At 59.9% G+C, this 26,631-nt stretch overlaps 1 protein-coding gene across 5 annotated transcripts; it reads right to left on the reverse strand.

Moving 5' to 3' along the window:
• Nucleotides 1-288: 288 nt before the first annotated feature.
• On the reverse strand, nucleotides 289-23,088 carry LOC114502549 (junction plakoglobin). 5 transcript variants are annotated; one of them, XM_028519546.2, is made up of 15 exons: nucleotides 22,931-23,088; nucleotides 12,773-12,988; nucleotides 11,004-11,263; nucleotides 10,523-10,761; nucleotides 9,596-9,797; nucleotides 8,199-8,343; nucleotides 7,956-8,059; nucleotides 6,430-6,768; nucleotides 3,823-3,978; nucleotides 3,492-3,611; nucleotides 2,743-2,893; nucleotides 2,495-2,616; nucleotides 1,866-1,905; nucleotides 1,425-1,590; nucleotides 289-1,088 (listed from the first exon to the last, which is right to left on the reverse strand). In XM_028519546.2, the coding sequence occupies exons 2-14, from the start codon at nucleotides 12,978-12,980 to the stop codon at nucleotides 1,439-1,441; spliced, it is 2,238 nt and encodes a 745-aa protein (XP_028375347.1). In that variant the 5' UTR covers nucleotides 12,981-12,988; nucleotides 22,931-23,088; the 3' UTR covers nucleotides 289-1,088; nucleotides 1,425-1,438. The 5 variants fall into 5 exon arrangements, with proteins under 5 accessions (XP_028375347.1, XP_035889790.1, XP_035889792.1 ...); XM_036033897.1 differs by having other exon boundaries at nucleotides 12,773-12,985; nucleotides 22,931-23,068; XM_036033899.1 differs by having other exon boundaries at nucleotides 22,916-23,067.
• Between the last annotated feature and the right edge of the window lie 3,543 nt (nucleotides 23,089-26,631).

Raw genomic sequence — 26,631 nt, forward strand, 5'->3', positions numbered from 1 at the left:
CAGTGAGGGGCGGCCCACAGTCAAGAATAAGGCCTGGTGTCCCTGCAGGTCATCTCTTAGCTCCTCTAAGCCTCCTAAGACTCCAAGTTGGAGCCCTATGGGTTTGTATTAAATCAAATCGACTTTGTCTTCCTAGATGTTCCTCTCTCCCGACCCTCCTCTCTCGGTGTCTTTCCCACAAACGAGGTGGCCGTGAGGACACTTGGGATCCGGCTGAGGAGGCCACGAAGCTGCTGAGAAAGCCCCCTTCTCCCCCCACCCTATGGCCCCCAAACAGCCTCCACTGGATCTGTGTGTTAGTTTTATTTTCATTGCTTTGGTCTATACAAAAAACCAATAACCAAAAACATAAAGCGATAATAAAACTCTCCGCAGGGACCTCTCCCAGCCCCCCTATCCATGTGCAAGAGGTTGGGGGGTGGGTTGAAAGAGGAAGGGAGGAGAAAGCCCCTCACCGTACACCAGAGGGGTCAGCCAAGAGCACTTCTCAGGTCAGGCAGGGCAGTCGTGTGGGCAGGACGGGGGTGTGAGGGGGCTGTCCCCGGAGTCCCCCCCCCCAACTCTGGGAGGGGGCCAAAGCCAAACGGGCATCCTGGGGAGAGAGGCAGGCAGGGTCCTAGAGTGGGGGACTCACTCTCCACATCACTGCCCCAGCTCCCTGGACAGCAGCCCCTGCAAGAGGAGCTTTGGATTCTGGGGCTTTGGGCCTTGAACCTGGATGCTGGAGACCCTAGGGGCTCAGGACAGTTGGTCAGGCGGAGTTTCGTGAGAAAATCAGACCCAGAGAAGGAACCAGAGCCCTGTGGGCCCGGGCAGCTGGAGACAGGCAGCCAGGGCAGGGACGGGGGCATTGCTGGGGGACGGAATCTAAAGCTTTAGTGGCAGGGCCACAGGGTTGGGGAGGGGCGTCGGGCCGCCACTGACCCACAGCCCAAAAGAGAAAAGCAGGAGCGTGTCACCATCCCAAGAAAGACCCTACGGAGGCTCGGGGTTCGGCAGGAAGTCACGGCCCCGGTCCCCCAGGCTCAGGCACTTTGCTGTCTTGCCCCATCGTCTGCACCAAGAGTCTCTCAGATGAGGAGCCACACCTGGGGGGGTGGGGGGGACAGACACAGAGGGTTCAGGACAGGCCCGGGTCCCCTAGAAGCTTGTGCCATTCTCACGACACCCACCCACCGCCCACTGAAGGGGCAGGACTCTGGGTCCCAGCAAGGATACAAGAATTAAGGCAGGCCAAGGCACACTCCCTTGGGGGAGCTCAACAGCAAAAGGCCCCACACTCCTTCTTTCCCACAAGGAGCCAGAGTTCCGACAGACACGTGAGAGGGCCTCCAGGAGGAGGAGGAGGTCCTGGAGGGGAGGGAAAGCGCATCTCGGAGGCCCACGGACACGAGCGGGGGGCTGCAAAGCGGGAAGTGCCTCACCGAGGTCAAGCTGGCTAGGCCAGCATGTGGTCCGCAGTGGGGTAGGGGGGCCGGAGGCCATCGCTGTAGGCGTCGATGGGGTAGTCCCCGTCCATGTCCATGTGCATCTCCATGGGGTCCAGGGGCATGTCACTTGAGTACATGGGGCGGTAGGTGGCATCCATGTCTGCGAAGGAGAAGGGGGACTCTGTCCAGGGTCCGCAGGCCACCCGGTGGGTGGCCTGGGCAGCCCTCAGCCGCCTCCTCCACCTCTGCCTGACCCCGGTGGGCCTGACCCGCTTCCCTAAACTCCACGTCAGGGGGGCCTGCGCAGGAGCTCATGTGGGTGCTAAACGGTAGCCGCCATGGGCCTTTGGCCCTGGAGACACAGTACCCCCCACTCACACGCCCGTGCCCCGCCCCGCCCCCAGGGCCCTGAGAAAGAACTCTGCACCCGCTTACCGTCCGCATAAGGTTCATTGATGGGGATCATGCTCTGGGCCTGAGGAAGGAGACAGAGAGACACTGAGGGGAGGGGTGGGGGAGGGTGGAGACCACAAGGGCTGCGGGTGGGCGGCTAGAGAGGCTTCTGTAAAGGGGGCTGAGGGGAAAGCCAAGGCCCCGTGAGGGGACAGAAGATGAAACGGGGCTACTCAGTACCCCATCAACTCCTCTCCTCAGGCACCTCACCAGGGGGGAGGGTCCCACCAATCATGCTTCGGGGCACCCACAGAATAACAGCCCTGGGGAGGGGAGTGGAGGGGACAAGACAAGAAGGACTGCCAGGCCCCAGCTGGTGTGGCTCAGTGGGTTGAGCACTGGTTTGCGCACCCAAAGGTCGCCAGTTAGATTCCCGGTTAAGGCACATGCCTGGTTTGCAGGCCAGGTCCTGCCTCAACACTTTATATCAGTGCAAGCAAAATTAAATTGCCACTTGGGTTGGTCAAAACCAGATAGGCGGTTCAACCTGCTCGTCCCACCTCCTGAGAATCGTCCTGAACGATCCCACTGAGAAATAAAAACCTACAACGCTGCCAGGATGGCAGGCGCCCCCATGAAAGTGCCGCCCCCAGCCCACCCGGGACACTCACGGCCTCCCAGGCGGCCGGGTCGTGCTTGAAGAGGGAGTTGGTGAGCTCCACGGACACGCGCTTGCGGTAGTCTGGGTTCTTGTCCTCGGAGATTCGGAACAAGACAGCTGCCGCGTAGGTGGCTGAGCGGAGGGGAAAGGCCCCGTCAGGCACGCGCCTCCGCCCAGGCTCAGGGGGGCGGGGGCAGAGATGGGGACACAAGGCCCAGCCCCCTCCCTCGCCCCCTTGGCCCCAGCACAGCCGCTCACCAGTGCCCTCGTTGCGGGAGTGGAGCAGCTCCATGAGCGGGGACGAGGCCCCCTCCGCGTCAATGGCGTCAGCTGCCTCCTTGTCCTGGGCCAGCTCGCACAGGACCCCAGCGGCCACGCGCTGGATGTTCTCCACCGGCGAGTACAGGAGCTGGGGGGAGGGGGCGCGGGGCGGGGTGAGGCCGGCGGGCGGCGCACCGCAGAGTCCTGCCCGTCTCTGCCTCCCCTTTCTGGACGCAGCCCAAGCTCGTACTAGAAAGCGCAGAGAGTCTAAGAAAAGCATGAAGACACGGAAAAGAACGCCAGCCACAAATCCCCACCCAGACAGACACAGCCTCTGTCAACACGTTGGTGTATTTCAGTCATCTGTGTACCCTATCTTTCCAGCCAACGTAGCGTGAGGCATTTCCTAGATGCTTCACATAGGAAGCACTAAAAAACTTTTCCTTAAGATCTGTGAGTTCACACGGATACTCGAAAGAAGAAAAGAGAGAAAGAAGAGAAAGACAGAGAGAAAGAGAGAAAGAAAGAAGAAAGAAAGAAAGAAAGAAAGAGAAAGAAAGAAAAGAAAAGAAAAGAAAAGAAAAGAAAAGAAAAGAAAAGAGAAAAGAAAAGCTAAAAGCAAAACAATCGCCACTCCACATCAGTCACCTGACCCGTGGCTGCCAACCTTCCCAGCTCAGCAGTGGGGATTGGCAAGGAGGGGCCGGGGCCAGGGGGACCCCTCCTGCCCGCCTGCCCAGACTCACCTGCACAAACAGGGGGATGGTGTTGAGCCGGAAGATCTCCATGCGGTTCATGGGGTCCCGGGCGAGGATGTGCAGGGCCCCAGTGCAGCCCTCCTCAATCTCCTCCATCCTCACGCCATCCTGCACAAGAGGGGGCATTGAGGCGTGGCGACAGGCGGCCCTTGGACGTGACCTCACAGCCCCCAACAGTCTGACAAAACCTCGCTGGTCCTTAGAGGGGCATCGGTTGTAACTTGCCTCCCCGAGTGTACATACTCGCGTGCACGCACGTCCACACAGAGGCCATCCTGCCCCCAGGGAGGGCGGCCACAGGCACCACCAGCCCACTCACCGTGTAGGGCTGCTGGGTGCCTGCAGCCACGTGGCGCTGGGCATCCTGATGGGCCTTGACCAGCAGCTGGACGAGGCGAGGAATGACCGCTGCCTCTTGCAGCGGGGCATGGTTGGCCGGGCACAGGGCCAGATTCCTGATCAGGCCGATGGTTGCCTGGCAAGAAAAGGGACCACAACCAGGGTTGTTTCTGGGGTGTCTGGAGGACCTCAGTTTCCCAGCATCATCTCCTCCTGCCCTGCCATTTCTCTGTCCCCCCCAGGCTGGACATGGATGCGCTGGAAAGTCTCCAGAGAATGAGCCCACCCCAGCCCGTGTCCCTTATTCGATAGGATCTGTGAATTCCCATCTGTCTAACTCTAATAGCCCCTGCTAAAATGATACTCTATTCCAGCCCCTGGCTGGCATAGCTCAGTGGATTGAGCGAGGGCTGCAAACCAAAGCATCGCAGGTTCGATTCCCAGTCAGGGCACATGCCTGGGTTGCAGGCCACGGCCCCCAGCAACCGCATATTGATGTTTCTCTCTCTCTCTCTCTCTCTCTCTGTCTCCCTCCCTACCCTTTCTAAAAATAAATAAATAAAATCTTAAAAAAAATGATACTCTATTCCAGAACATTCTGCCAGCCCCCATGCCCTGACCCTCTTACCCTCACCCCCTCATTACCCCCGCCCCCAGAGACACGAGCCATACTTGCTTTTCTGATAGTTCCCAAACCCTGATTATCAGGGAGACCTCGCTACGGTTGAGCCCAAAGCCTCCTCCCTTGGGGATGCTCACACAGCAATCCATCCCCAGCAGGGCCACACTCTCCTCCCCAGGGTCCCCCGACTCCCAGCAGGCACTCTGGCCTCCCAGGGCCCCTCAGGGTCTTGCAAGGCAATTTATCATCTAATTTGATCCTCAAAACATGAAGCTGGGGGACAGGGATGAAAGCCGTGTGAGCCACTGAGCGACGGGGACATGGGCACAGGGCAGAGGAGCTGCCACGGTCTCCTCTCAGTCAGCTGCTGGGTCGGGATGCAAACCCCTCCGCACCTCGGGCTTGCAGCAGGCGCCAAGCCCAACGAGGGGCCACGAGCTGCCCTTTTCAGTCTATGAATTTTTTTAAAATGCACATCATGCCCTGGCTGGCATGGCTCAGTGGATTGAGCTCGGGCTGCGAACCAAAGCGTCGCAGGTTTGATTCCCAGTCAGGGCACGTGCCTGATTTGCAGGCCACAGCCCCCAGCAACCGCACATTGATGTTTGTCTCTCTCTCTCTCTCTCTCTTTCTCTCTTTCTCCCTCCCTTCCCTCTCTAAACATAAATAAATAAAATCTTAAAATATATATATACATCATCAGTTACGGTCATTTTTCTCTATCCTGTTCAATTGTCTAAAATATAGCCAGTGCCAGCTGGCTCTCCTGAGGAGGCCCCGCCCCTTCACACCCAGGACTCCCTGTGGCAGGTACTTGATATCCCCCAGAATCCTCTCAATCCCTTGTCCTTTTTAGCATCACTCCTGAGCTAACAGACTCATGGTCCTCTGACACATTGCTAGTCTCTTTGCGCTACATGTAGCCAAATGACCAAGTTCCAGGGTGTGGGCTAAAGTAACGTGTCCCACTTCCTGGTCACTTCCAGCCTCCCATGTTCCTGGGACCAAAATGCATTGGGCAGAATGACACAGCTCAACCACTGCTGTGAGCCCAGCTCTCTTGTTCAGACCCTCTCCAATAAGAAGTGAGCTCTGTGGACCAGCAGCAACACCTAGGAGCTTGTCAGAAAACACAGGATCTGCCTTGGCTGCTGTGGCCCGGTGGATTGAGTGCCAGCCTATGAACCAAAGGGTTGCAGGTTCAATTCCCAGTCAGGCCATATGCCTGGGTTGTGAGCCAGGTCACCAGTAGGGGGCGCTTGAGAGGCAACCACACATTGCTGCTTCTTTCCCTCTCTTTCTCTCTCCCTTCCCCTCTCTAATAATAAATAAAACATTTTTTAAAAGAAAAAAAAATGCAGAATCTCACCACCCCCACCAAAGCCTACCAAATCAAAAACTGTTTTGTTTTTGTTTTGTTTTTTAAGATTGTATTTATCAGTGTCACAGGTTCGAGTCCCAGTCAGGGCACACGCCTGGGTTGCAGGCCATGACACCCAGCAACCGCACATTGATGTCTCTCTCTCTCTATCTCCCTCCCCTCCTGCTCTAAAAATAAATAAAAATGAAATCTTTAAAAAAAAAGATTGCATTTATTTATTTTTAGAGAGGGAAGGGAGGGAGAAAGAGAGAGAGAAACATCAATGTGTGGTTGCTTGGGGCTGTGGCCTGCAACCCAGGCATGTCCTCTGACCGGGAATCGAACCTGCAACACTTTGGTGCCCAGCCCGCGCTCAATCCACTGAAAACCTGTTTCATGAGACAGCTCACAAGCCAGTGGGGATGGCTGAACTACAAGAAAACAGATCCTGGCTCTCAGGAGCAAAGCCTCTGGGGTAGGTCTAAACCATTCCATGAGAGAGGGACGAATTTCCCTCCCAGGGCCTCTCTGTCACAGCAGCTTTGTCTACGGTACCTAATCCCGACTGCAGAGCGCTCCCTCCCCGCCCTAACCCCCAGCCGTACCTTGACCAGCGGCCACTGGTTGGGCTGGTTGAGCAGCTTGACAATGGCCGGGATGCCATAGTTGAGGCGCACGGAGTTCTGGGCCATCTCGGCCTCGGGGTGGCGGCTGGTGAGGTGGCGCAGAGCGCAGACGGCAGGCTCCGTGATGTCGTCCTTGTCGCCGGCGCGCAGGATGGCGTGGACGAGAGCCTCCACGCCGCTATTCTGCGTCACCAGCGTCTTGTTCTTGCTGTTGTTGCACGTCAGGTTGGACAGCGTGCCCGTGGCGCAGGTGAGGACGTTGACATCATCCACGCTCAGCTGGTTCACCAGAATCTTCAGCACGCTCTCCAGTCCCTCCTAGGGTTGGGGGAAGGCAGTGAGAGGGACTCCTAACGGCTCCCAAGTATGGCCCAGCGGAGAGAAAGGACCTGACAGTTGGGGGTGGGGCGGGGGCGGAGTCAAGGCGGAGGTCTGAAGTCCACTCAGGTGACAGGCAATGGACCCCGCCTCTGTGCCAAGGCACCTTCATCCCTGCGATCCTGCCAATGCCTGTGAGAGCAGCGCCCCCCTGTGGGCGAGTGAGACTCAGCGAGATTGTGTGACTTGCCCTCGGACCCACAGCTGGCGGACTGGATCTGAAACCAGGCCTGTCTCTAAGCTCCACGCTCTTCCCTCCAACCCCCGGCTCCTCCTCTGAATGCTCATTCGCAGGCAGAACCTCACTCAGGCCAAGGGCAGCGGCCCCTAGGCCAGGAGGAGACTAAGGAGGAGGCCACAGGAGTCAGTGGCCCAGCCAACCCATTTTTACATGCTTCCATCTTTCTGGGTCTTCACACCTGCCCCCTCAGTGATCCCCAGGCCAGTCGGCTTTCGGGAAGCCTTACTTCTCCCGGGGAGGAGGGGAGAGAGCGACGTGTAGGCTCTGGGCACAGACAGGCCTGAGTTCACACCCCACTCTGCCGTTTCTCAGCTGCGACCGAGGGCCTTAGTTAACTCCCCGAGCCTCCATTTCTCCATCTGAGCAACCCATCCCACGCTCTGCCTCCGGTCCTGGGAGGGGCGACCGAGACAATGCCCGAGAGGCCAGCACGCAGCCGGTGCTCATGAAACAGCCTGTGGCCGGGGCTCTTAGGAAGGATAGGTTGTAAGGAGGGACCAAGAGACTTGTCCTGAAACTGTTTTTTTCCCCCTTAAACTGTGTTTTTGGCCACTGGGGCCTCCAAGCTGTGTCTTAGCGCCCTGCTGCTCCCCGTGCTCCAGAGTCTAGGTCAAAGCTGTTCCCCTGGAGCCACCCGGAACCCAGCTTAGAGAAGCAGCCCCCTTCACTGATTCCCCTTCCCGAGTCCCTAACAGAGAACAGAGCCGCAAGCTAAAGGGGTGAGGGCCTCCGGGGCACGTCCAGCCTCCGCCACAACAGGGCAAGATTCAGAGGCCTGAGGCCTCCCTCGGCCCCTAGGGTCAGACCTAGCCTGGAGGCTGGACTCGGCCAGGCAGGAGGACGAGGGGGCTGAAGAGGCGAACCCAGGCCCGAACTGTTTCCTCACCTGCTTGGTGGCCACATCCGAGAGGTTGCGCAGGGTCCAGAGGCAGTTCTGCACGAGGCGGGGGCTGTTGCTTGTCAGGTGTTTGCCCAGAGCCTGCATCCCACCTGGGGTGGGGGACAGGGGTCACGTCAGCCACAGGAGAGCACAGGTGAGCACAGCTAACTGAGCCAGGCCACTGGACCAGGCCCCACCCTGGCCCTCCCAGCCCCGTGGGCCCCCGCCACGGGCTGCCATGCTCCTCACCAGCTTCCACGATGGCGGGCTTGTTGCTGGGGCACACCGACAGCACCTTGAGCACGCGGCTGGTGGTCCAGAGCAGCTTCTCGTAACTGTAGTTGCGCATGATCTGCACAAGGGCCTGGGGCCCTCCATTGGCCAGGATGATGAGCTGTGAGGGGCGGGGGAGGAGCATGAGTGCATGATGGACAGGGAACCCGACGACGAACAAGGAAGGGAAAGGGGGCCGACGGAGTTGCCGTTACCGAACGTCAGCTGAGACCTGAAGAGATGCTGTGACTATTAAATAAGCCAAAACCTTGAAAACAATGCTGGCAAGGACGAGGCAAAAGTGTGCTGATAAACATCACCACTGCCCTGGCTGGTGTAGCTCAGTGGATTGAGTGCAGGCTGCGAACCAAAACATCGCAGGTTCAATTCCCAGCCAGGGCACATGCCTGGGTTGCAGGCCACAGCCCCCAGCAACCGCACATTGATGTTTCTCTCTCTCTTTCTTTCTCCCCACCTTCCCTCTCTAAAAATAAATAAATAAAATCTGTAATAAATAAATAAATAAGTAAATAAATAAAATGCTGTCAGGTGAAAGAGGCTTTATAAAACAAAACAAAACAAAAAAACCGCCCTGGCTGGCATAGCTCAGTGGATTGAGCACAGGCTGCGAACCAAAGCATCGCAGGTTCGATTCCCAGTCAGGGTACATGCCTGAGTTGCAGGCCACGACCCCCCAGCAACAGCACATTGATGTTTCTCTCTTTCTCTTTCTCCCTCCCTTCCCTCTCTAAAAATAAATAAATAAATAAAAGCTCGTAATTATACATTAAAAAAAAAAAACATCACCACTGATGACACTGTGAATAACGCAATCAGCTTGGAAAGCCGTCTGCCAATAGGGATAAAAACCTACAAATACTAAAAGCGTTAGCCCCGCTGATGAAAAAGTCTCCGCCCTTTGGGAACAGCTCCGTGCCCACAGATGCTCGTTCCAGCATTGTTTACGAAGGTGGGGAAGCAGGAGCAACTCAGATGCCTTCCCTCGAAATAAAATCTGGGGCCTCCATGGAATGGAATGCTATTTGCCGTCACAGAGGGTGATTTCGAGGACAATACAACCAAAAAACGTGTTTCGTGTCCCGTAGAAAATGAATGCAGTTACATAGCTGCTGTGACGACAGCGAGTATAAGATGCCCACAGGACAGCACGGAGGGAGCTCATCAAAATAACAACGGCTGTGGGAGGACAATGTTTTTTTTTTTCTTTTCCTTGTCCTCAAAATAGCTATGTAGTACAATAATCGCACGTACATACATATTTAACCTGACAGCGGTCAGGAGGCGGCGGTCTGAGGCCGCCGAGGGACAGAAGGGCCGGAACGGGGGACCGCGAGTCCCGGCAGGGGGCCCACCTTGCTCTCCTGGTTGCCGTAGGCCAGCAGCTGCAGGCAGTCGGTGGTGATGGCCAGGAACTTGGGGTTGTTCTTGTTCAGCAGCGGCACCATCTTCTGCAGCCCGTCGGCCAGGCGCACCGCCATCTTGGCGCCCTCCTGGTTGAGCAGCAGGTTGTGCAGCGTGGTGATGGCGTAGAACAGGACCGACTCCACGGGGGAGCTGGGGTGGCGGGTAGAGGGGGGCTCGGGTGAGTCGGGTCCCGGGGGCCTGACATCAGTGTAGGCCGCCACCCCACCCGCAAGCCTTCTCCGGTACCAGCGCCCCCATGGAAACCGCCCTTTGCTAACATCTCATCGTCCCTGCGCCCGGCCCACCTTTACGCACGGGGCATGCAGCACCTGTCCTCTCCCCACGGGGACCACGACCCCTCCTGCTCCTAGGCTCCCAGCCTGCAGCTGGGCAGAGAGTAGGTCCCCTTGATACCTGCCCCTACGATGTACAGTAACCACTACATGGAAGCCACATGCCAGAGAGGCCGGCAAGGGGCTCAGAAGGGAGTAAGATCGGAGTCTGCCCTCAAGGAACTCGCCACCCAGCACGGGGCTGAGGCCAATACACATGGCGAGGCCAGAAAGATAAAGGTGGCGAGGGAACCCGCTGCTCCCTCCCCTGGACTACTCTTCCCTTCACTTACAACAGCCGAACTCCGCTCGTCCATCAACCCTGCTAGTAAGACTGGACAGCTTCTTGGAGGTCTGAACAGTTGCAGACACCCCCTGCCCTAACCTGCTCGTGACACGACCAGCTAAGCACCGAGACTGGCTGCGGTTCTGCACCTGGCACATAGTAGGTGCTCAATGAATGTCGTATGGACGCCCAGGGAAGGGAGGGGGAGGCCAGGTCAGGGAGAGTCTGGGCCCCCGCCGCGAGCACAGTGCAGGTACCTGAGCATGCGAACCAGGGCGGGGATGCCGCCAGACTTGAAGATGGCAAGCAGCCCCTCGCGGTGGTGGGAGAGGTTGTGCAGGATGCTGGTGGTGCAGCGGGCCGTGTCCAGGTCGCTGGTGTTCTGCATGGTGCGCACCACAGCGGCCACCAGCTGGGGAGAGCTCATCAGGGCCCGCCGAGACGCCTCCTTCTTCGACAGCTGATTCACGATCATGGCTGCCTTAGTCACCACCACCTGGAGGGGCGGACGCGAGGACGGGAGTGAGCAGACCCGCCAGCTCCAGCTGCCACTGTGAGAGGGAGGTGACCAGCAGGGAACCCCTGCACAAAGCTCGTGGGGATCCAGGTCAAGCTCTCCCTGCTCATGGGGCTCTGGGTCAATGACCTCCCTCTGTCCCAGATAGGACCCTCCCCTCTGTGGACACCTGTCCTCTCCCTCCCGTCTGCCCCCACCCCAGCTAGGCCCCCCTCACGGACCGGGTCCTCATCGTTCAGCAGTTTGGTGAGCTCCGGCAGGGCCCGGGTGGCCAGCTCGGCATCATCCTGGTAGTTGATCAGGTGTACAATGGCCGACTTCAGCAGCTGGGACGGCTCGGCCAGCCGCTGCAGGTTGGTGGTCTGGCCCTCCACCTGGGTGGTCAGCAGTAGCGAGCTGTCCTCCCCTGCCATGCCAGGGCACATGGCCTCCCGCACCCGCTTGGCTCGGGCCGTGGTGGACATCTGGTACTCCAGGTCACCTAGGGGCCAACGGACATGGCCTGAGCTGCCGAAGGCCAAGAAGAGGCCGAGAAGGGGAGCAGGGCGGGAGCGCAGAGTCCCCCCGGGGTTCTCCGGGCTGCCTCCCAGCCCGCGACCAAAGGCCCAGCACGCCACCTACAATGCTGCCTCTGCCCAGTGCCCTCAGGGAGGTCACCATCGCCTCAATCAGGTCATCTGTGAGAACACCATCTGTTCTGTCTACCGCAGGGGATTCTTATGAGAATTACATGAGATAATAGCCGTGAACTGCCCTGGAAAGGATTCGTGTGCCTGGCCCGTCCCACTGCAAACACGTTGGTGATCACTGTTATTAGCAGGCCGGGCACAGCTAACACTTTTGGAGTACGTATTATGTACCTGGCAGTGAATTATGCATTTTCCTTGTATTTTCTCATTTAATCTTCCAACTCTACAAGGTAAGTACTATTATTATCTCCACTTTATAGATGGAAGAACTGAGTCACAGAGAGGTTATAGGAACCCGAGCTGGGATCTGAACTCAGACAATCTGACTCCGGAGCCCAAACCTCCACTCTGGGCCCCGCCCTTAACCACTGGGTCAAGGTCAGATGAGACAACCTGCTTCTCTTCACCCCCGAAATCTCCTGATGCTAATTATACTCTCGTCATCCCCAAAGGAGGCAAGTCCCCCATCACACGGACAAGCAGATCCAGGCCCGGAGGCAGGAGACACCCAGTGACGTACAGCGGACCGGAGGGAAAGCCAGGACGGCCGGTTTCAGAAAGCGGGAACTGGGTCCTTAGCCCAGACTCCGGGTGCCGCCTCCCGGGTGGGCCCGGGAGTCCCACAAACAGCCGCCCAGGCTCCCCAAGCAGCCCTGCCCTGGCCGGTGTCCAGGCGCCCCGGGGAGAGGGAGGCAGGGTTTCCGCCCTCCAATTAATCGGGGAGGAGACCTCGACCTGGCTCTCCCCCCTGCCTGCTGGTGGGGCGTCCGTGTCCCTGGGCCCCGGGGCTGGCTCGGTCACTGCACCGGCGGGCCCTGGCCCGTTTCCACGTCAGCACGCTGCACATGCCGGGCTTGACTCCTCCCCGCCCCCCACCGGGCACTCTCAGGGCCTGAGAACTGCACCTCCTCTCCCACACTGGGGGCCCCCTGAGGGCTGGCGCTCTGCCTCCCCGCCAACCTCGAAAGTCCTAGAATAAAGGGATGACGCCTTTCTACAGCCCCTGGGTTTCGGAGGGCGAAGGTGACACCCCCTCATCATTCCGTAAATGGGCAGAAGGCAAAAACAGTGTCTCTTCTCTTCCTTCCTTCAGACGGGTGGGCAGGACCTGCCCGTCCCCTCCATTCTAGAGGCTCACGAGGGGAATCTGCCTGCCTCCCAGGTGGGGGCAACCTAAGGCAGCGGTGCCTCTCCCTTCGGACCGGGAGGCCCTAAAGTCCGCCTCCTTCTACCCCGAACCCCCTGCAGGGCCCAGCACTCTGCTGGAGTACTCCCAAGGGCCAGTGCCCCGGGCTCCCGACCTTGGTTCTGAGACACGCCCTGGGTGTACGTGGTGGTCTTCTTGACGGTGTACTGGCGCCCGCAGGCCTCCTCCTCGTCCATGATGCCCTTGCTGCTGAGCGAGGGCACGCAGGTGTTGGCGCCCGAGTGGATGCCCGAGTCATAGGTGTATGTCTGTTGCCACTCCGTCACCTTGATGGGCTGCTCGATCAGGTTCATCACATCCATGGTAGCTGCTGGGGACGCAAAGAAGGGGCGAGAAATCAGCTGGCCCCCACTGGGGCATCCCATTGGCTGGCTCAGCCCTGGGCTTGCCCACTGCCCCTTACTCCCAGGGCAAGCCCAAGGGCCCCAGTGGGCTGCGGTGAGGGAGCTGGGGGCCAGAAGGGCACCAGGCCTGGGGAAGGATGCCCACGCGTGAGTCCTGGGCTTGCATCTCTGACCGCCAGCCAGGATGGGGGGAACCACACGGCGGCTAGATGCCCCAACCCAGCCCTGGTCTCCCCCACACCTTGCTGACCCTTCCCAACACTCCCAGAGGAGAAAGCACTCAAGGCCTCCAACAGTGCAGACCACCCCCGCACCCACGGGGGCCCCCTGGGAAGGCTGCTGGAGGCGAGGTCACTGCGCCAGGAGCCGGCTGGTCGGACAGGGAAGCAGTGGGAAGGTTTTCTCTGGGACGCTGGGGAGGCCGCTGAAAGCAGCCAGAGGCACCCAGGATCCCTTAGGATCTCACAGGATCTCACTTCCATAGAAGGTGCGGGACGGCAAGTGACCCCAGAGCCCCAGGGCCTGCGATTCCCCGTCTCTGCAGCACCCCAGCTCCTGGAAACCTTTTCCAGAATTCTGAGTCCCACCGACAGCTTCAAATTTCAGCCACATACTACCGGGGTGACCCACCTGCCCGCTGAGCCTCAGTGTCCCCATCCGTGAAATGGGGTGGCACCACCTCCCCAGCAGGTTGTCATGAGGACCATATTTGTAAAGGACCCTGCATGGTGCCTAGCTCACAGTGGTGACAGATGTTGGGGACAGTGGCCGTGTGTCAGCACCGCCTCTCCCCCACAGGTGTCTGCACACCTCCTGGCCTCCTCGAGCCCAGGCCAGGGATGAGGAGCGGGGCGGGCTGGGGGTGGTCGCTGTCATTCAGGCACCCCTTCATCTCTCTGCAGAGACTGGGGCCACTCGAGGGTAACAAAGAGCTGGGCCCTGTCCTGTCCCAGGAAGGCGACTCCCCACCTGCGGTCCGGCTCCCTGTCAGGGAAGCCAGGCTCAAGGGGGGGCTGACCTGGTGTTGGACCTTCCACCAACGCACCATCCTCACAAGAGGGTCTCTAAACGCACGCTCTGCTCGCTCACGCACAGGTGTGGGGGCTGAGGCTCCACCAGGTGAGGGGGCAGGGCACGGCAATGGCAGAGCCGGGACCAGGCGCAAGCACGAGTGACACCCGAGTCTGCAGCCTTGCAGGCCCAGTGTGGCCTCCGTGGGCAAAAAGACCACGGGCTGGTCCACCCCGAGGCCGGGCAGCACCCAGCACCTCACACCCACTGTGTGGTGGGGGGACCGGGTGAGAGCGAGGGCGGGATGGCCGGTGCAGCCTGGCCCCACCCCAGCAGCCAAGATCACCAGGGATCTGTCCTCCCAGGGACGCCCGGCTGGGGCCACCCGCCCAGAGAAAAGGATGACAAAGGGCCCTTCAGGTTTCACTGCCTTTTATGGTGATGCCTGGCTCCTCCCCAGCCCGGAGCACACCTGGAACAGGCAGCGGCAGGAGTCCGAGCGGCTCCCAGCCCCGCCTCCCCTCCCCCACCGCATCACCCGGCGTGACTCAGAGTTTCGGGCTGCCGAACAGAAGCAGGCCCGGAACACCAGACAGCCGGCTGGGTGCCGCCAGATGTGCCCGCCGCTTCCCAGGCACGGACCGAGTGTGGCTTTCAGGGGGAGCCCCCGGGTCCCGCAACCACACCGCCCTGCCCTCCCCGCAGAGAGGGAACACAGGAGAGTTGGGGAGGCGCATGCCCGTCAGGGAACCAGGAGGAGGAAGGTGGAGCGGCCTCGGGAAATAAGCTGCACTAACGCTGTGAATAAACACCCCTCGGCCAGAAGGACGGCTGAGCCAGCGCCTGGACGGCGAGCCCCTGCCCAGTCCACTCGGGACAAGCTGGGCATCCCCAGGCCTGATCGTCAAAACACCCACCCACCACCACAGTCGGAAAAGCCCCCCGCCCCTGCAGAGGCAACTGCCCACCCCTGGTGCTTCCAGTCCGGGGCTGGCAGGTCTCGCCCAGAACCACAGGCTCCATCCCTTCTTCACCTGCCTGCTGCCCAAGGCTGGCCACAGGAGGGGCACCACGGGAGGGGCACTTCCTCAGCAAGCCCCCCACTAGGCCACCAGCCCCAGGGGGCCAGAGTCCTCACAGAGATCAGAGGGTCCTAAGACGGGTGGCATCTCCCTGCCTTGACTACCAAAGGAACCTCATTCTTCCCTCCAAGCAACCCCGGCAGGCATTTTATGACTCCCACTTTCCAGGTGGAGAAATTGAGGCTGGACATGGAGGACGTGGGGGCGCTCTGCTCAAACGCAGGTCAGCCTCACTGCAGACTAGCCTGGGTCAGGAACCAGGGCTGCTCCCCTGGCTCCTAACGGGGGGATCCAGGGAAAGAGGGACCCCTGGGGTGGAGGAGAGAGGGCCAGACCCACCGCTGCAGGAGCAGCTGAGCCCCCTTGCCAAGAGGAGAAGCAGCAGCTGAGGTCAAGGATTCGAGGCAGAGCCCCGGCTGGGAAATCAGGCACCCCAGATTTGGTCCCAGCTCCTCCACCAACTCGAGGAGCGCCCTCGGCCAGTTACTTTTCCTCTCTGCGCTTCGTGAACAGAAGCGTGGCCCAGGTGGTCTCAGGGGAATGCTGGTGTCCAGGCTTCTAGGAATAAGGAGCCAGGATTGCCGTGGCAGACAAGAGAAAGTTGAGGGCGGGCAGAACGCAAAAGCAACTCAGAGAGGTCACACACCAACTCGAGGGAGAGAGATTCCTGCAACGGGAAGGCTAGAAAGACAGACGTCAGACCTCAGGCGGGACGGACAACCAGCCCCGCCTTCCCCCACCTACTCCCCAGGAGAACCAGGGAAATCCTCCCCTAAGACACTCAAAGTGCTGTTTTTGCAGTTCCCAGGGTGGAGCGGGCCGCACCCAGCTCGGTCTCACCGCCCTCCACCCCGGACCCGGAGGAGCCGTGCCAGGGCCCCCGGACAGCGCCAGGGTGGAAGTGGGCGAGACAGACTCGGGCCCTGCCCTCGCGCCCTGGACAGGGACGGGCAGAGCCAGACACAGGGCGGTTTTCGGAGCTGAATGGGGGGCCTTTGTGTTTTAGTGGCGCGCTCTATTCTTGGCACCACGGGAGGAAGAGGCCAGCTCAGAGATCACTGGGTGGGGTTGGGGGCAGCGTGAGGGAAGGAAGAGAGGAGACAGGGCCCTGGGAGGGGGGGCGGTGGCATGAAGGAGCCTCCCCCCGCCAGTCCACACTGGGGAGGAACCTGCGAGGAAGCAACTGGGCTGCCTCGCCATCCCTCTTTCCCTTCGCTCCTGCTTCCTCCTCCGCACGGCCGGTCCAGCAGGCTGGCTGGCACTGGGCACCCTGAACCCAAGGCTGTCCCGGCAGAGTATGGCCCAGCCCCGGCGTTAAAAATAACTCCCACCACAGACTACATCAGGCCCCTGCTCCTGCCAGCACCCACTGTCCGTGACGGGCACCGCCGGGCGGAGCTGCAGGTGCTGAGTGTCAGTAAGACACCTGGAAACTGGGCACAGGCTGCCCGGCAGGGCGGGAGCCAGGCTGGGAAACGCTGCGTTGGAGGCTGGAAGAGCAGGCTGGGCAGGCCCCGGAGGTTCCTGGGGCCAGAGGCTGGCGCCCTTTGCAGACTCAACTCACGGGCTTGGACAGGGAGAGACAGGGAGCCGCGGGCAGGGTGGGGGAGCACGGAGTCAGGCGAGGGGCTCCGGCCCCCCGCTGGCTGGGTGCCCATGGGCCGTCACTCCCTGTCCCTAAACCTCATGCTCCTCACCTATAAAGTGGAGATGACCCTGCTTCTTCGGACCGCTGTGTGGACTGAACACAATAGAGACCGTGGAAGCCCTCTACGGACCGGAAAGACGCAGGCAAGCATCCTTCCATTAAGGAAGCAAAGAAATGGAGGAGGAGGAGGAGGCCAGCAGAGACGGGCTGGGCAAGGTGGCCGGCAGCCAGCCTGCTCTTTGGGACCCAGACCCTGAGGACTAGGAGGGGCACTGCCTCCAGGCCTAGGCCAGGGTCCCGAGGGCGGCGTGGGGCGTGGCGTGGCTGGAGACTAAGTGCAGCGTCTACCTCCTGGGAGGGGAGGCCAGGTGGGGTCGCTGTGCCGCCGGCCTCCCCAGCCTCCCCAGCCTCCCCAGTCACGTGTGCTGCCTTGCACAGCCAGGGTGGTCAGCCGGTCAGGCAGGGACATTCCCCACATAGCAGCCCCAGGGGAGAGGCTGGGCCCAGCAGGGTCACCAGCCCCCACCCTCCCCCACTCTGTCTCTGGCTCCAGCTGAGATCTGGCCAGCAGCAGGGACGGACACAGGCTCTGCAGAAGGGCAGAGCCAGACAGGATTGCTGCGCTGGAGAGCCCTGCCTCCCCCAGCAGGCTGGGGCTTCCCAGCCAGGCCTCTCCCCGCACACTGGTGGCTCCGGCAGGAAACCCCCGGCGGGTCAGATGTCCTTGGCAGGCCGTGATCTGCCCCATCAGGCTGGTCATGCCAAGGGGACAGAGACTGAAACAGGTGCTAGGTACGGCCAGGGCGGCCCTGGGGACAGGAGAAGACAGGAGCCCCTCTGGAGCTTCTGGAGCAAAAAACCCTCCTTTCCTGCCTGGAGGGCACCCAAGCAGTGGCCACAGGACGGGCTCGGGTCAGGCTGACCCGGCTGCTGGCTGTTTTCTTCCTTCTGGGCTCCTGCCCAAAGCAAACACATGAGGGTGGGAAGACGAAGGGGGGACCTGGAGGAGAGGGACATGCCAGGCCAGGTGGTGCGACCCGGGAACCTGCAGACCCCCCCGCCGGAGAGGGCTCCACTCCCTGCTGGGGACCTGAGTGGGCAAAACCCCACAATGGCAGATGACCCCAAATGTGGACTCCTGGGGGTGGAAAAACACTTCGCCCAGCCGCAGGAAACGGTGACAAGCCAGTGATGTGTCTGCACACACAAGGGCGGGCTGGCTGCCCTCCCTGCCTACCCCCCACCCCACCCACCTCGGGGGCCTGGGCGGCCCAATGGCCCCGGGGTTGGTGTCACTCCTCAGCTGTGACTCATGCTACAAGGTTCACGCTACAAGGCTGGTGGCCTGGCCCTCTCCTGGGAGGGCAGGAAAGACCCCACTGTTAGCCCCTGTTCAGCGTTTGCTGGCGAAAGTGAGGATTTGGAAAAAGGTTTGGTTGAAGCTCGGTCGTCTGTACAGAGCACTGAGCGTGAGATCCCCAAGACGAAGGCTGTGAAACAAGGGATGCTCAGAAAAGAGAAGGGGAAAATATGTGCGGTAGCTGCCTGGGTTTCTTCTCTCCCCTGGTAGACGTTTCTAACTCTCCCGTTGTTTTTGCAATGATCAGACAGTCCTGTTCCAGTCAAGAAGGAGGGGAGTCCAACGTCCTCCTCTGCCCCAAACGAGCAGCATATTCACTGCCCAGCGGGCCCCAGCTCTCCCTCCGCCTGCCACCCCTCCACCCCTCGGAGATAAGACTCCACTGTCCCCACAGCAGGACATCAAGCAGGCCTGCCAACCCACACTCCGCAGGTCACAGAAAGCTGAGCTGTCTGCCCCGAGGGCTTTAAGGGCTGGGAGGGGACTGAGCAAAAGGGGACTGGTCAGCCAACTGTCTCTTGTCAGGCCTGGCCAAGGAAGTTGCTGGAAACTGGGGCAGCCCGTGCCCCACCCACCCACCCCCAGACCTCCACCAGATTCAACCAGGTCCCAGGAGAGAAGCCTCGGGGTCTCACTTGCAGGGACACAAACCCTGATGACCCGCCCCAGACACACTCCTCTTTCTCTTCCCAGGGGTGACGGGGCCAGCTGGCGGCACAGGGACACCTGCCCCTGTCACGGACAGGTCTCTTTTCTCCTGGAAGGCGCAAGACTGAGCATTTCCCTAGGGACCCCAACAGACCTCAGATTTACCCCAAAGGGTCGCAACAGCTGCCTGCCCCACCCCCCCCTGGGCCTCCCCAGCTCGCACCGGGCCCTGCCTCATCTTCTTCAGAGAAGAGTCAATGCTGAGCCTCCATCCATCTCTCTACCTTCTTCTTCAACTCACGATCTCATCTCTAACACACAGGAAGTCCTTCCTCCTGTCTGGCCGCGTCCCTTCCGTAAAAGCATTGGGCGCTCTCGTATCCTCACAGGTGACGACAATTGCAAGGCCCTCGCCCTCTGTGTAGCTAGCTAACAGCCGGGACTAAGCTTCTTCCCTCATTCCCTCTGTCACTTCAAGTCTCCTCAGCCTCCTCTCCTCCAACATCCACACTTCCCACGCCTGGGGTCCCCTCCTGCCCTCGAGGGAAGCAGACACCCGGTGCTGGTAGGTTTTCACGGAAGCCGCTGTCTCCCAGGCCCATTCTGGGGTCAGGCGCCCAGTTGGCACAGGTGCCAGAGCCGGGCAGGTCTGAGAGGAGTGTCACCAGCCCCTCCTTCAAGCCCCGCCAGCCCCGTCACCCGAAAGGCCCTCCAGCAGCCCAAACGATCCCACACTGCAGCCCCCCAGGCCCCTGGGCCCCGAAGCAGAGGACAGACGGCCGGCTCCACGCCCAGTCTGGCAGGACTGCCCAGTGCGACCCAGCAGGACATGGGCCCAGTCCTAAGTCTGACTCTCATTTCTCCCCACTCTCCAGGGAGCAGCACCCCGATCCCCGCCCCCCTTATCTTGGCAGAGGCCCAGCCCCCGGCACACCGGGCAACTCCCACTTCCTACACAGGGGCAAGCCCAGGACAGCCCACGGTTCTGCCCAGCGCTGGCCAGGAGGCTGCTGCGGCAGCTTGGGCCATTGCTCTCCTCTTCCCTCCCCCAACCCCGTCCCCACACGCCCCACAGACCCCGGCCTGGAGGAGACTCCGCTGCCACCACCAGGAGCTGAAAACCGAGCCGAATGGGAGGTTTCAGAACGCCCGGAGGCTAGGGCGTGAGTCACCCGTACCTGCCGGAGCTGCCCCTGCCTGCACCGCCCATACATCCTTTCCTGGGCCCTCCCGACGTCTCTTCTCCCCAAACCCCTGAGCAAAGGCTCTCCAAAGGGGGGTAGCAGAAAACCTCTTCCCAGAACCTCACCGGGGCGATCCACCAGGATGGGCCCTGGGTTCGGGGCCAGAGAACCCACATGCCGGCCTTGGCTCTGTTCACAGTCTCGCCGCGCAGCCAGGAAGTTAGTTAACTTCCCCGAGTTTCCAGGTCCTCATCCGTAGATAATGACACCTACCCCGAGGGCCAGTCACGAGGATTAAGTGAGAAGAGCCAATGAAAGTTCTGGGTACCTGCAGAGTCCTCCCTTGCTGAAGTTACCATGTATCAAGTACTTTGCTGGTAGGTAGAGAGCATTATCCCCATTCTACCAAGGAGGTCACTAAGGCTCCGGAGGGACAGTGATGTGACCGAGGCCTGAGTTAAGTGAGTGGCACAGCCAGGATTCAAACCCTGCTCAGTCCAAGCCCCAATCTCTGTGCTCAGTACGGTCACACCTCTCCGAGGAAATAGCCCTTTTGTCCAGGAGTCTATCACCCCATCCCACTCTCAGGTGGCCCCTCTGCTCACCCTTCCCAGGCCAGGGAGTGGCCTCCTCCCTGGTACCTTCCCCACGGGCCTCCAGGAGGGACGCAGACGGCAGCCCCGGCCCCGGCCTCCATTCCTGCAGGCTGCCTTCCCAGAGCCTCGGCCCTGGCAGCCCAAACAGCCTCCAAAAGGAATGGGGTGGAGCTGGGGGCAGGGAGCAGGGGTGGGGGGGAAGCCTCTTGTCACCCAAGCTAGGGCTTGATCTAGCAAGAAATGACTAATTGGACCCAACCTCCCCCTGCCCCACTTCCACCCAGTAAATAGCCAGTTCTCACCAGGCACATCCTAGCAATCCTTCCTCAGCATTATCTTTTCATCACAGCCACAAACCAGATTAGCTAAACTAATCATTTAACCAATGTGATTACAATGCCTTCCCCTCCTCCTCTACTTTGGCGGCACCGAGGAGAAGGGAAACAGGTTCCTTGTGCCCAAATTCCATGCCCATATGGCTCCCCACAGGTACACCCCCAAGTAGGGCAGAAGTGGGATGGGGAGGAAGCCTGATCCTTCCGGGTGCGGGGCACTCCATGGGGGTCTGACCCCAGCCCCTCCCTCACTGCTGTCTCATCCACAAACAGGAAGAGGTGGTGAGATCTTCCTGAGTTAGGACAAGCAGCCCCGATCTCCCCTTCACCCTGGGATGGAGGGAGAACCTGACTCTCACATTTCCCTCCTCTGTTCCCCAAGGAGGCTGGGCTCCAGGTCCCTGCAAAAAGGCCACGGTGCGGATTTTTAAAAACCACTCCTGGAAGCTTGGTGGAGATCCCCAACTCTGGCCAGGGGAAAGGCTCTCAGAAAGCTGGGCGCCCGGAGGCGCTCGGACCGCTCTGCCTGGAAAACCTCCCCCCCAGCAGCCTTCCTTCTGCCCCACTTTCCCCATCAGACTCCCTCAGGACAAGGGGTGGGAGGGGAAAGGACAGCAGAAACCTCCAGAAGGAATGCACCTTTGAAATCCAGAAACCGAATGGAAATCAACGCCCACCGCTCCGCATGGTTCGCCCTCAGTTCCCAGCCTGTTAAGTAACGTGGGGGACCCGGTAGGAAAAAAAAAAAAAAGACCTGAACAGTCGCTTGCACCACCACAGTCATTTGGCCCGGCCCTGCCCCACCCCCATTCCTGGGGAGGGGGCCGAGCTTGGGCGAGAGCCAGCAGCGCAGGCCTCTAGTGAGGGGGTGTGGTGGTCCCCGGAGGCAGGAAGAGAAGGAAGAAGCTGCTTCCCCTTCGGCCCACCCCACCCCCACCTCAAGCCCCAGAGGCCCAGAAAACAGGACGGAGGTGGAGGCAGGGAGAGGGTCAGAGCGCAAGCACTGGCCCTGGGTCAGCCTGGCTAGCTGGGGGGTGGGGTCTTGCTCCCAGAAGGACCCTATAAACCTGGGGTAAACCCTGGGCAAGGAGGCAGGAAACCCCCCGGAAAAAGCTACCATGAATACTTCTGGAAAGTTTGTTTTGGGTGATCCCTCCCCCCCTTACAATAAGAGATTAGAAAAGAGGGTTAGTCCTGTTCCCATATCAACACTCTGGAAGCCGCGGCTACTGGAAACTGGGAGGGTGAATTCTCCACCCGTGCACGATGCCTCCGCCCAGACCCCAGTTCGAACCCGGGTGCCAGACACCGGCTGGACGCAGCGCCGCCCTGCATGAATCCCACTGTCATCCCACCCCACATCCGCTGGTGAGCCCCAGCCCGGCACCCACCGGAGCGCAGGGAGGCGCCGCAGGTACAGGGCCAGTGAGGCTCCGGGAGCTGGAGGACTGGGCCTCTGGACTCCGAGTGCTCACCTGCTGGGCAGGTAGGGCCCGCATCCCTGGGAAAATGTGCGCTCGGCCCGACAGCTGGGCAAACCGGGCGCAGACAATAGGGCCCCACCCAGGCCTGGGGGAGTAGAGAGGGAGGGAAAGCAGGGATGACGCGTGAGGTGGGGTGAGGGTGGCCCCAAAGAGACCAGCTGCAGCAAGTTTCCCAAACAGTGCGTTCCTAACCAGATGAGCCCTGGGACGCAGGCGAGACAGGTCAAAGTCTCCCCCGCGAGAGTCAGGCGACAGTCAGGGACGCGGCGTCGGGCGAGCTCCGCAGGCCCTGGGGAAGGAGCAATCCCCGAGGCACCTGCCCAGACCACTTCCCGCCCTTCGCAGATCCCGGGTTCACGGGGCCAGCAAGCACACTCAGCCCGAGCCTTGTGCCCCCTTATAAGGTCGCCGCGCCCAGGACCCCGGCGCGCCCCCTGCCGCCGGTGCAGGGTGAGGTTCCCCGGCTCCCGCCCTCACCTGCCCTAAGACGGAGGTTTCGGCCTCTCCGCCGCTTGCCGCCCTTCCCTCGCCCCAGCGATACTAGCCGCGATCGTCCGCACCTGAGTTGGGAGCCTGGCCGGGCTGGGTAGGGGTCAGGCCGGGCTGCGAGCCGGCGCGGGCAGCGAACTAAGCTCGGCGCGCTCGGGCGGCGGCTGCTCCGGACTCTGGCCAAGGAAGCAACTCAGTAACTGAACAAAAGGCGAAGGGACCTGACAGCCAAGCCACGCCTCTCGCCCCCTCGAAGCTCCGCCCATGAAGGACACGCCCACCCTCTGACGCGGGCTCACTGGCTGCCTCGCTTGACTATCCCATCGAGAGGCGGAGCCTCGCCCCCAATCTTCTTCCACCGCCTTCTCTGTTTATCCACTGGCCATTGGCCCCAGGGACTGCCATTCGGCCCTGGGGACGGCCTCCAATTTAAGGTTCCATCCCAACTTTGTACCTATTGGCAAATATAAGGTTACTTCCTCCTGATTGGGCAAGGCACTGTCAGTAAGCCTAAGGAAAGAACCAATGGGAGTAATGGGGTGTGTCTTGCCCCACCCTACGTCTGAGCAGGTAGGACTCAGTATTGTCCCCTTCCCCCTACCTGTCCAACAGGTGAGTCAGAGGGCGCCAAGGGAAAGGACAGATGCCTTCACAGGCCAGCCAACTCAGCGTCAGGTATGATGCTTCTGTGGGCTTATTCACCTTTGCCACAAAGTCGTAATAACATCTGTACAGCATTTCATAGGCTTTTTCTGGGTTGGGATTCCCCCCCAAAGGTGGAGTGTCCTTGAGATTTAGAATGGAAACGCCAGGGTTTGAGTTCGGCCCCTCAGTAGTTGTATCATCTTAGGCGCATTACTTCATCTTCACCGTTTCTCCTCATCTGTAAAATGGGTACATCAGCTGTATCTCTCACAGGGCTGTGTGTGGGAATCGCTTGGACAACTGCTAAATGTTAGGATTTAAGTAAATGATACGAGTTTTTAAAATTCTTATGACGACTCTGAAAAATCATTACCACAACAAAATGATCTTCATTTCGAAGAAGGGGAGGGAAACTGAGGGTCAGAGAGGTCACAACACTGGAAAATGTCACATCCTCAACGAGAGCCCCTTCCCATTTCAAGGCCCGCTAAACCACCTGCTCTCCTGGGAGAATAACAACATACACTAAAATGTCACAGCACTGGGGAGGGGCTGGAGGGAAAGCAGAAACAAGTATTCTGGGTAGAGACAGAAGAGCAGCAATTCAGAGAAAATCGTTTGTGCAAAGGCAGGCAGCATATCTAAAGGAACTCAACGCTGGCATACAAGGAAATGAGGTGGGGGCCCCTTGTTAGAGGGGCCCCCTCTGGGTTAGTTATCAGAAAGCACTCCCCAACAGGCAGCTTAAGAAGACAGCGGTCTTTCCTTCGTGTGGTTGACGGACTGAATGCTTGCTGGTGCCAGTACGGCGTGCCAAGGGTCCTCCACTCATTCACCAACACTTAAGTATTGAGCACCAATGTATGCTAAGCACTGGGTTAGACACTGATGCCACGGAAAATCAGAACGATCCCAGCCTTCGAGGGACTCCCAAAGGGCTAAGTGTGAACAGATCACCTGGGCCGCTGTGTGTACGGGAATGTTGGGGAGTGGTTGTTCAGGGAAGGGTCCTTCCTCCGAAGAGCTTTGTAACCCCCAAGCTAGCACACAGGACAGGCTCGGTAGAGATACCCCAGCAGCATTCTTGACCACTTTCCACACCAGAGAAAGCAGCAGTGGCTCAACAGTCTCACTTCTAAAGGCCTGTGCCACCCAACAAGTCTTCTGGGAGGGGACTGGGAAGACATCAGCAGCCCTAACTCGTTACCACCCCACGCGCCAGGGCCAGGACCCCTGCCCGTTGTCTTGTTTCCCTTACTCCCCCTCCTCCAGCTTACCCCAGTATCTTTCTCCCTCCCTTACCCCTGCCCCACCCCCCTGCTTGCCACCCTGCCACAGTGCAGTGGCCAGCCCCTGCTGGGGAGGAAAAGAGCTCACAACCCTAGGCTGCTGCCACCAGCTCGGTGTCACTTCCTCCCTCCCACCTCCTACCCTCCCCTGCCCACCGCCCCACTCCCACCCAGCACACGGACACACTTCCCACGCCCGACGCAGGCTTTCTCCTGACTCCAGCGTACAGGCAGGGCAGCACTCATTGACAGCAAAAGGGTGGAGGAGCTGGAGTGGAGTGGAGTGGAGTGGAGGGGTAGAAATAAGGCTTCAGACCAAAGCCTGTGTGTGTGTGTGTCTTCCCAGAATGCTCCCTGCCTGTCAGCCTGGAACGTGCCGCAACACGCTGGTCTCGGAGCTAAGCGCTTGGGCTGGGGCTGGGGCTGGGTGGAAGCAGCGCCCCAGCAGCAGGAAAGACCGGAATAAGAGCTGCCTCTCCTCCCAGATCAAGAAGTCTCTGCACTTTTATTAAGTGCCTATTATGTGCCTGCCAGGCACTGAGGGTACAGAAAGGGATCAGAAACCAGTGTTTACTGTCATCAGCTGTCTGCATGGGGCACACAGTCTCTCGGGGTGAGGAGGGGCCTAGGGATAGGGATAAGGGGTCGGATGAGAGTTGCTGTGGCCACAGTCTCCTCTGTAGTGTGAACTGGAAGGAAGGGCCCCAAGACCACCTTACCCAGTCCCCTGCCTGCAAGCCTTTACAGGCAGGGACCTCTGGTCGCCAGATCTCTGGAAAAGGAGACTTTTCAGCCTCCCCTCTAGGAACCCCCTTGTCTCCTCACTCTAACACAGGCAAGTTCCTTCTGGTGTTTGACCCGCATTCATACTTCTGCAGTTTAAAATCATTTCTCTTGTCCAACGCTTAGTGGAAGCAGAGTTCTTGGGCTGCTAAGAACACATCTGGTTTATTCAACCTTGCAGTTTTCTGGGGCCTCGGAGGAAAGAAGGAAAGAGCATCGAGTGGCCCATCCCCAGCTGCTCCAGAGACAGAATTCACTGGCAAATAGGGGTCGGGTGAGGGGCTGATTGGTGAGGGAGGGGAGGTGGGGAGAGATGGGAGGAGGCACTTCCCTGGGGGAAGGTGAGCAAGGGCCAGGGGCCTCCTCCACCCTCCACCAGCCTCTGGGCCATATAAGGATGCGGGAGAGATTCTGTGCTCTGTTCAGACCTGGCCCTTTTTTCTGCGAGGGGCCCCAGCCCCAGACAGGCAGGCAGAGATGTAGGTCTGCACACATCACACAAACATCCGCCCACGGCGCCCGTGCCCACGCCTCGGGGATGTACACCCATGGGCACAGATTCAGATAGGCAAACGCCAGCCCTGTCAGCTCTCTCCCCAGCACACACGCACACACCCATTACCCTCCTCTCCTCTCGGGCCCAGGCGGGCCCCAGGAATGGCGGCCTCGACCAAGAGAGACCCGGTGAGCAGATGGAATGCTAAACTTCAGGCTGATGGCGGTCCCTTCTCGTCACGCAGCAGCTCTCCCTGGCGTCACAGCAGTGGGCAGGAGAACAGACGGCTGGAGTGTCCCCACGGCAGGCTGGAATCAAAGGCGATGCAAAAAATCAAGAGGCATCTTTTAGAAATATATCTTACGAATTTATTTTTAGAGAGAAGGCAAGGGAGGGAGAAAGAGAGGGAGAGAAGCATTGGTGTGAGAGAGAGACATCGATCCGCTGCCTCTCACATGTCCCCAAATGGGGACCTGGCCCATAACCCAGGCATGTGCCCTGGCAGAGAATCGAACCAGTGAACTAACTCTTGGTTCGCAGGCTGGCGCTCAATCCACTG

Source organism: Phyllostomus discolor, chromosome 8, assembly GCF_004126475.2.
Source record: "Phyllostomus discolor isolate MPI-MPIP mPhyDis1 chromosome 8, mPhyDis1.pri.v3, whole genome shotgun sequence".
NCBI lineage: Eukaryota > Metazoa > Chordata > Mammalia > Chiroptera > Phyllostomidae > Phyllostomus > Phyllostomus discolor.

Bases quoted from the DNA above. Each gene is read 5' to 3' on its own strand.
- LOC114502549 (XM_028519546.2), bottom strand. From the start codon at position 12,980: ATGGATGTGATGAACCTGATCGAGCAGCCCATCAAGGTGACGGAGTGG. The intron at 6,769-7,955 runs GTGAGGAAACAG...CCCCAACCCTAG, and splicing joins CGGATGTGGCCACCAAGCAG to GAGGGACTGGAGAGCGTGCT. The intron at 2,617-2,742 runs GTGAGCGGCTGT...CCCTCCGCTCAG, and splicing joins CTCCCGCAACGAGGGCACTG to CCACCTACGCGGCAGCTGTC.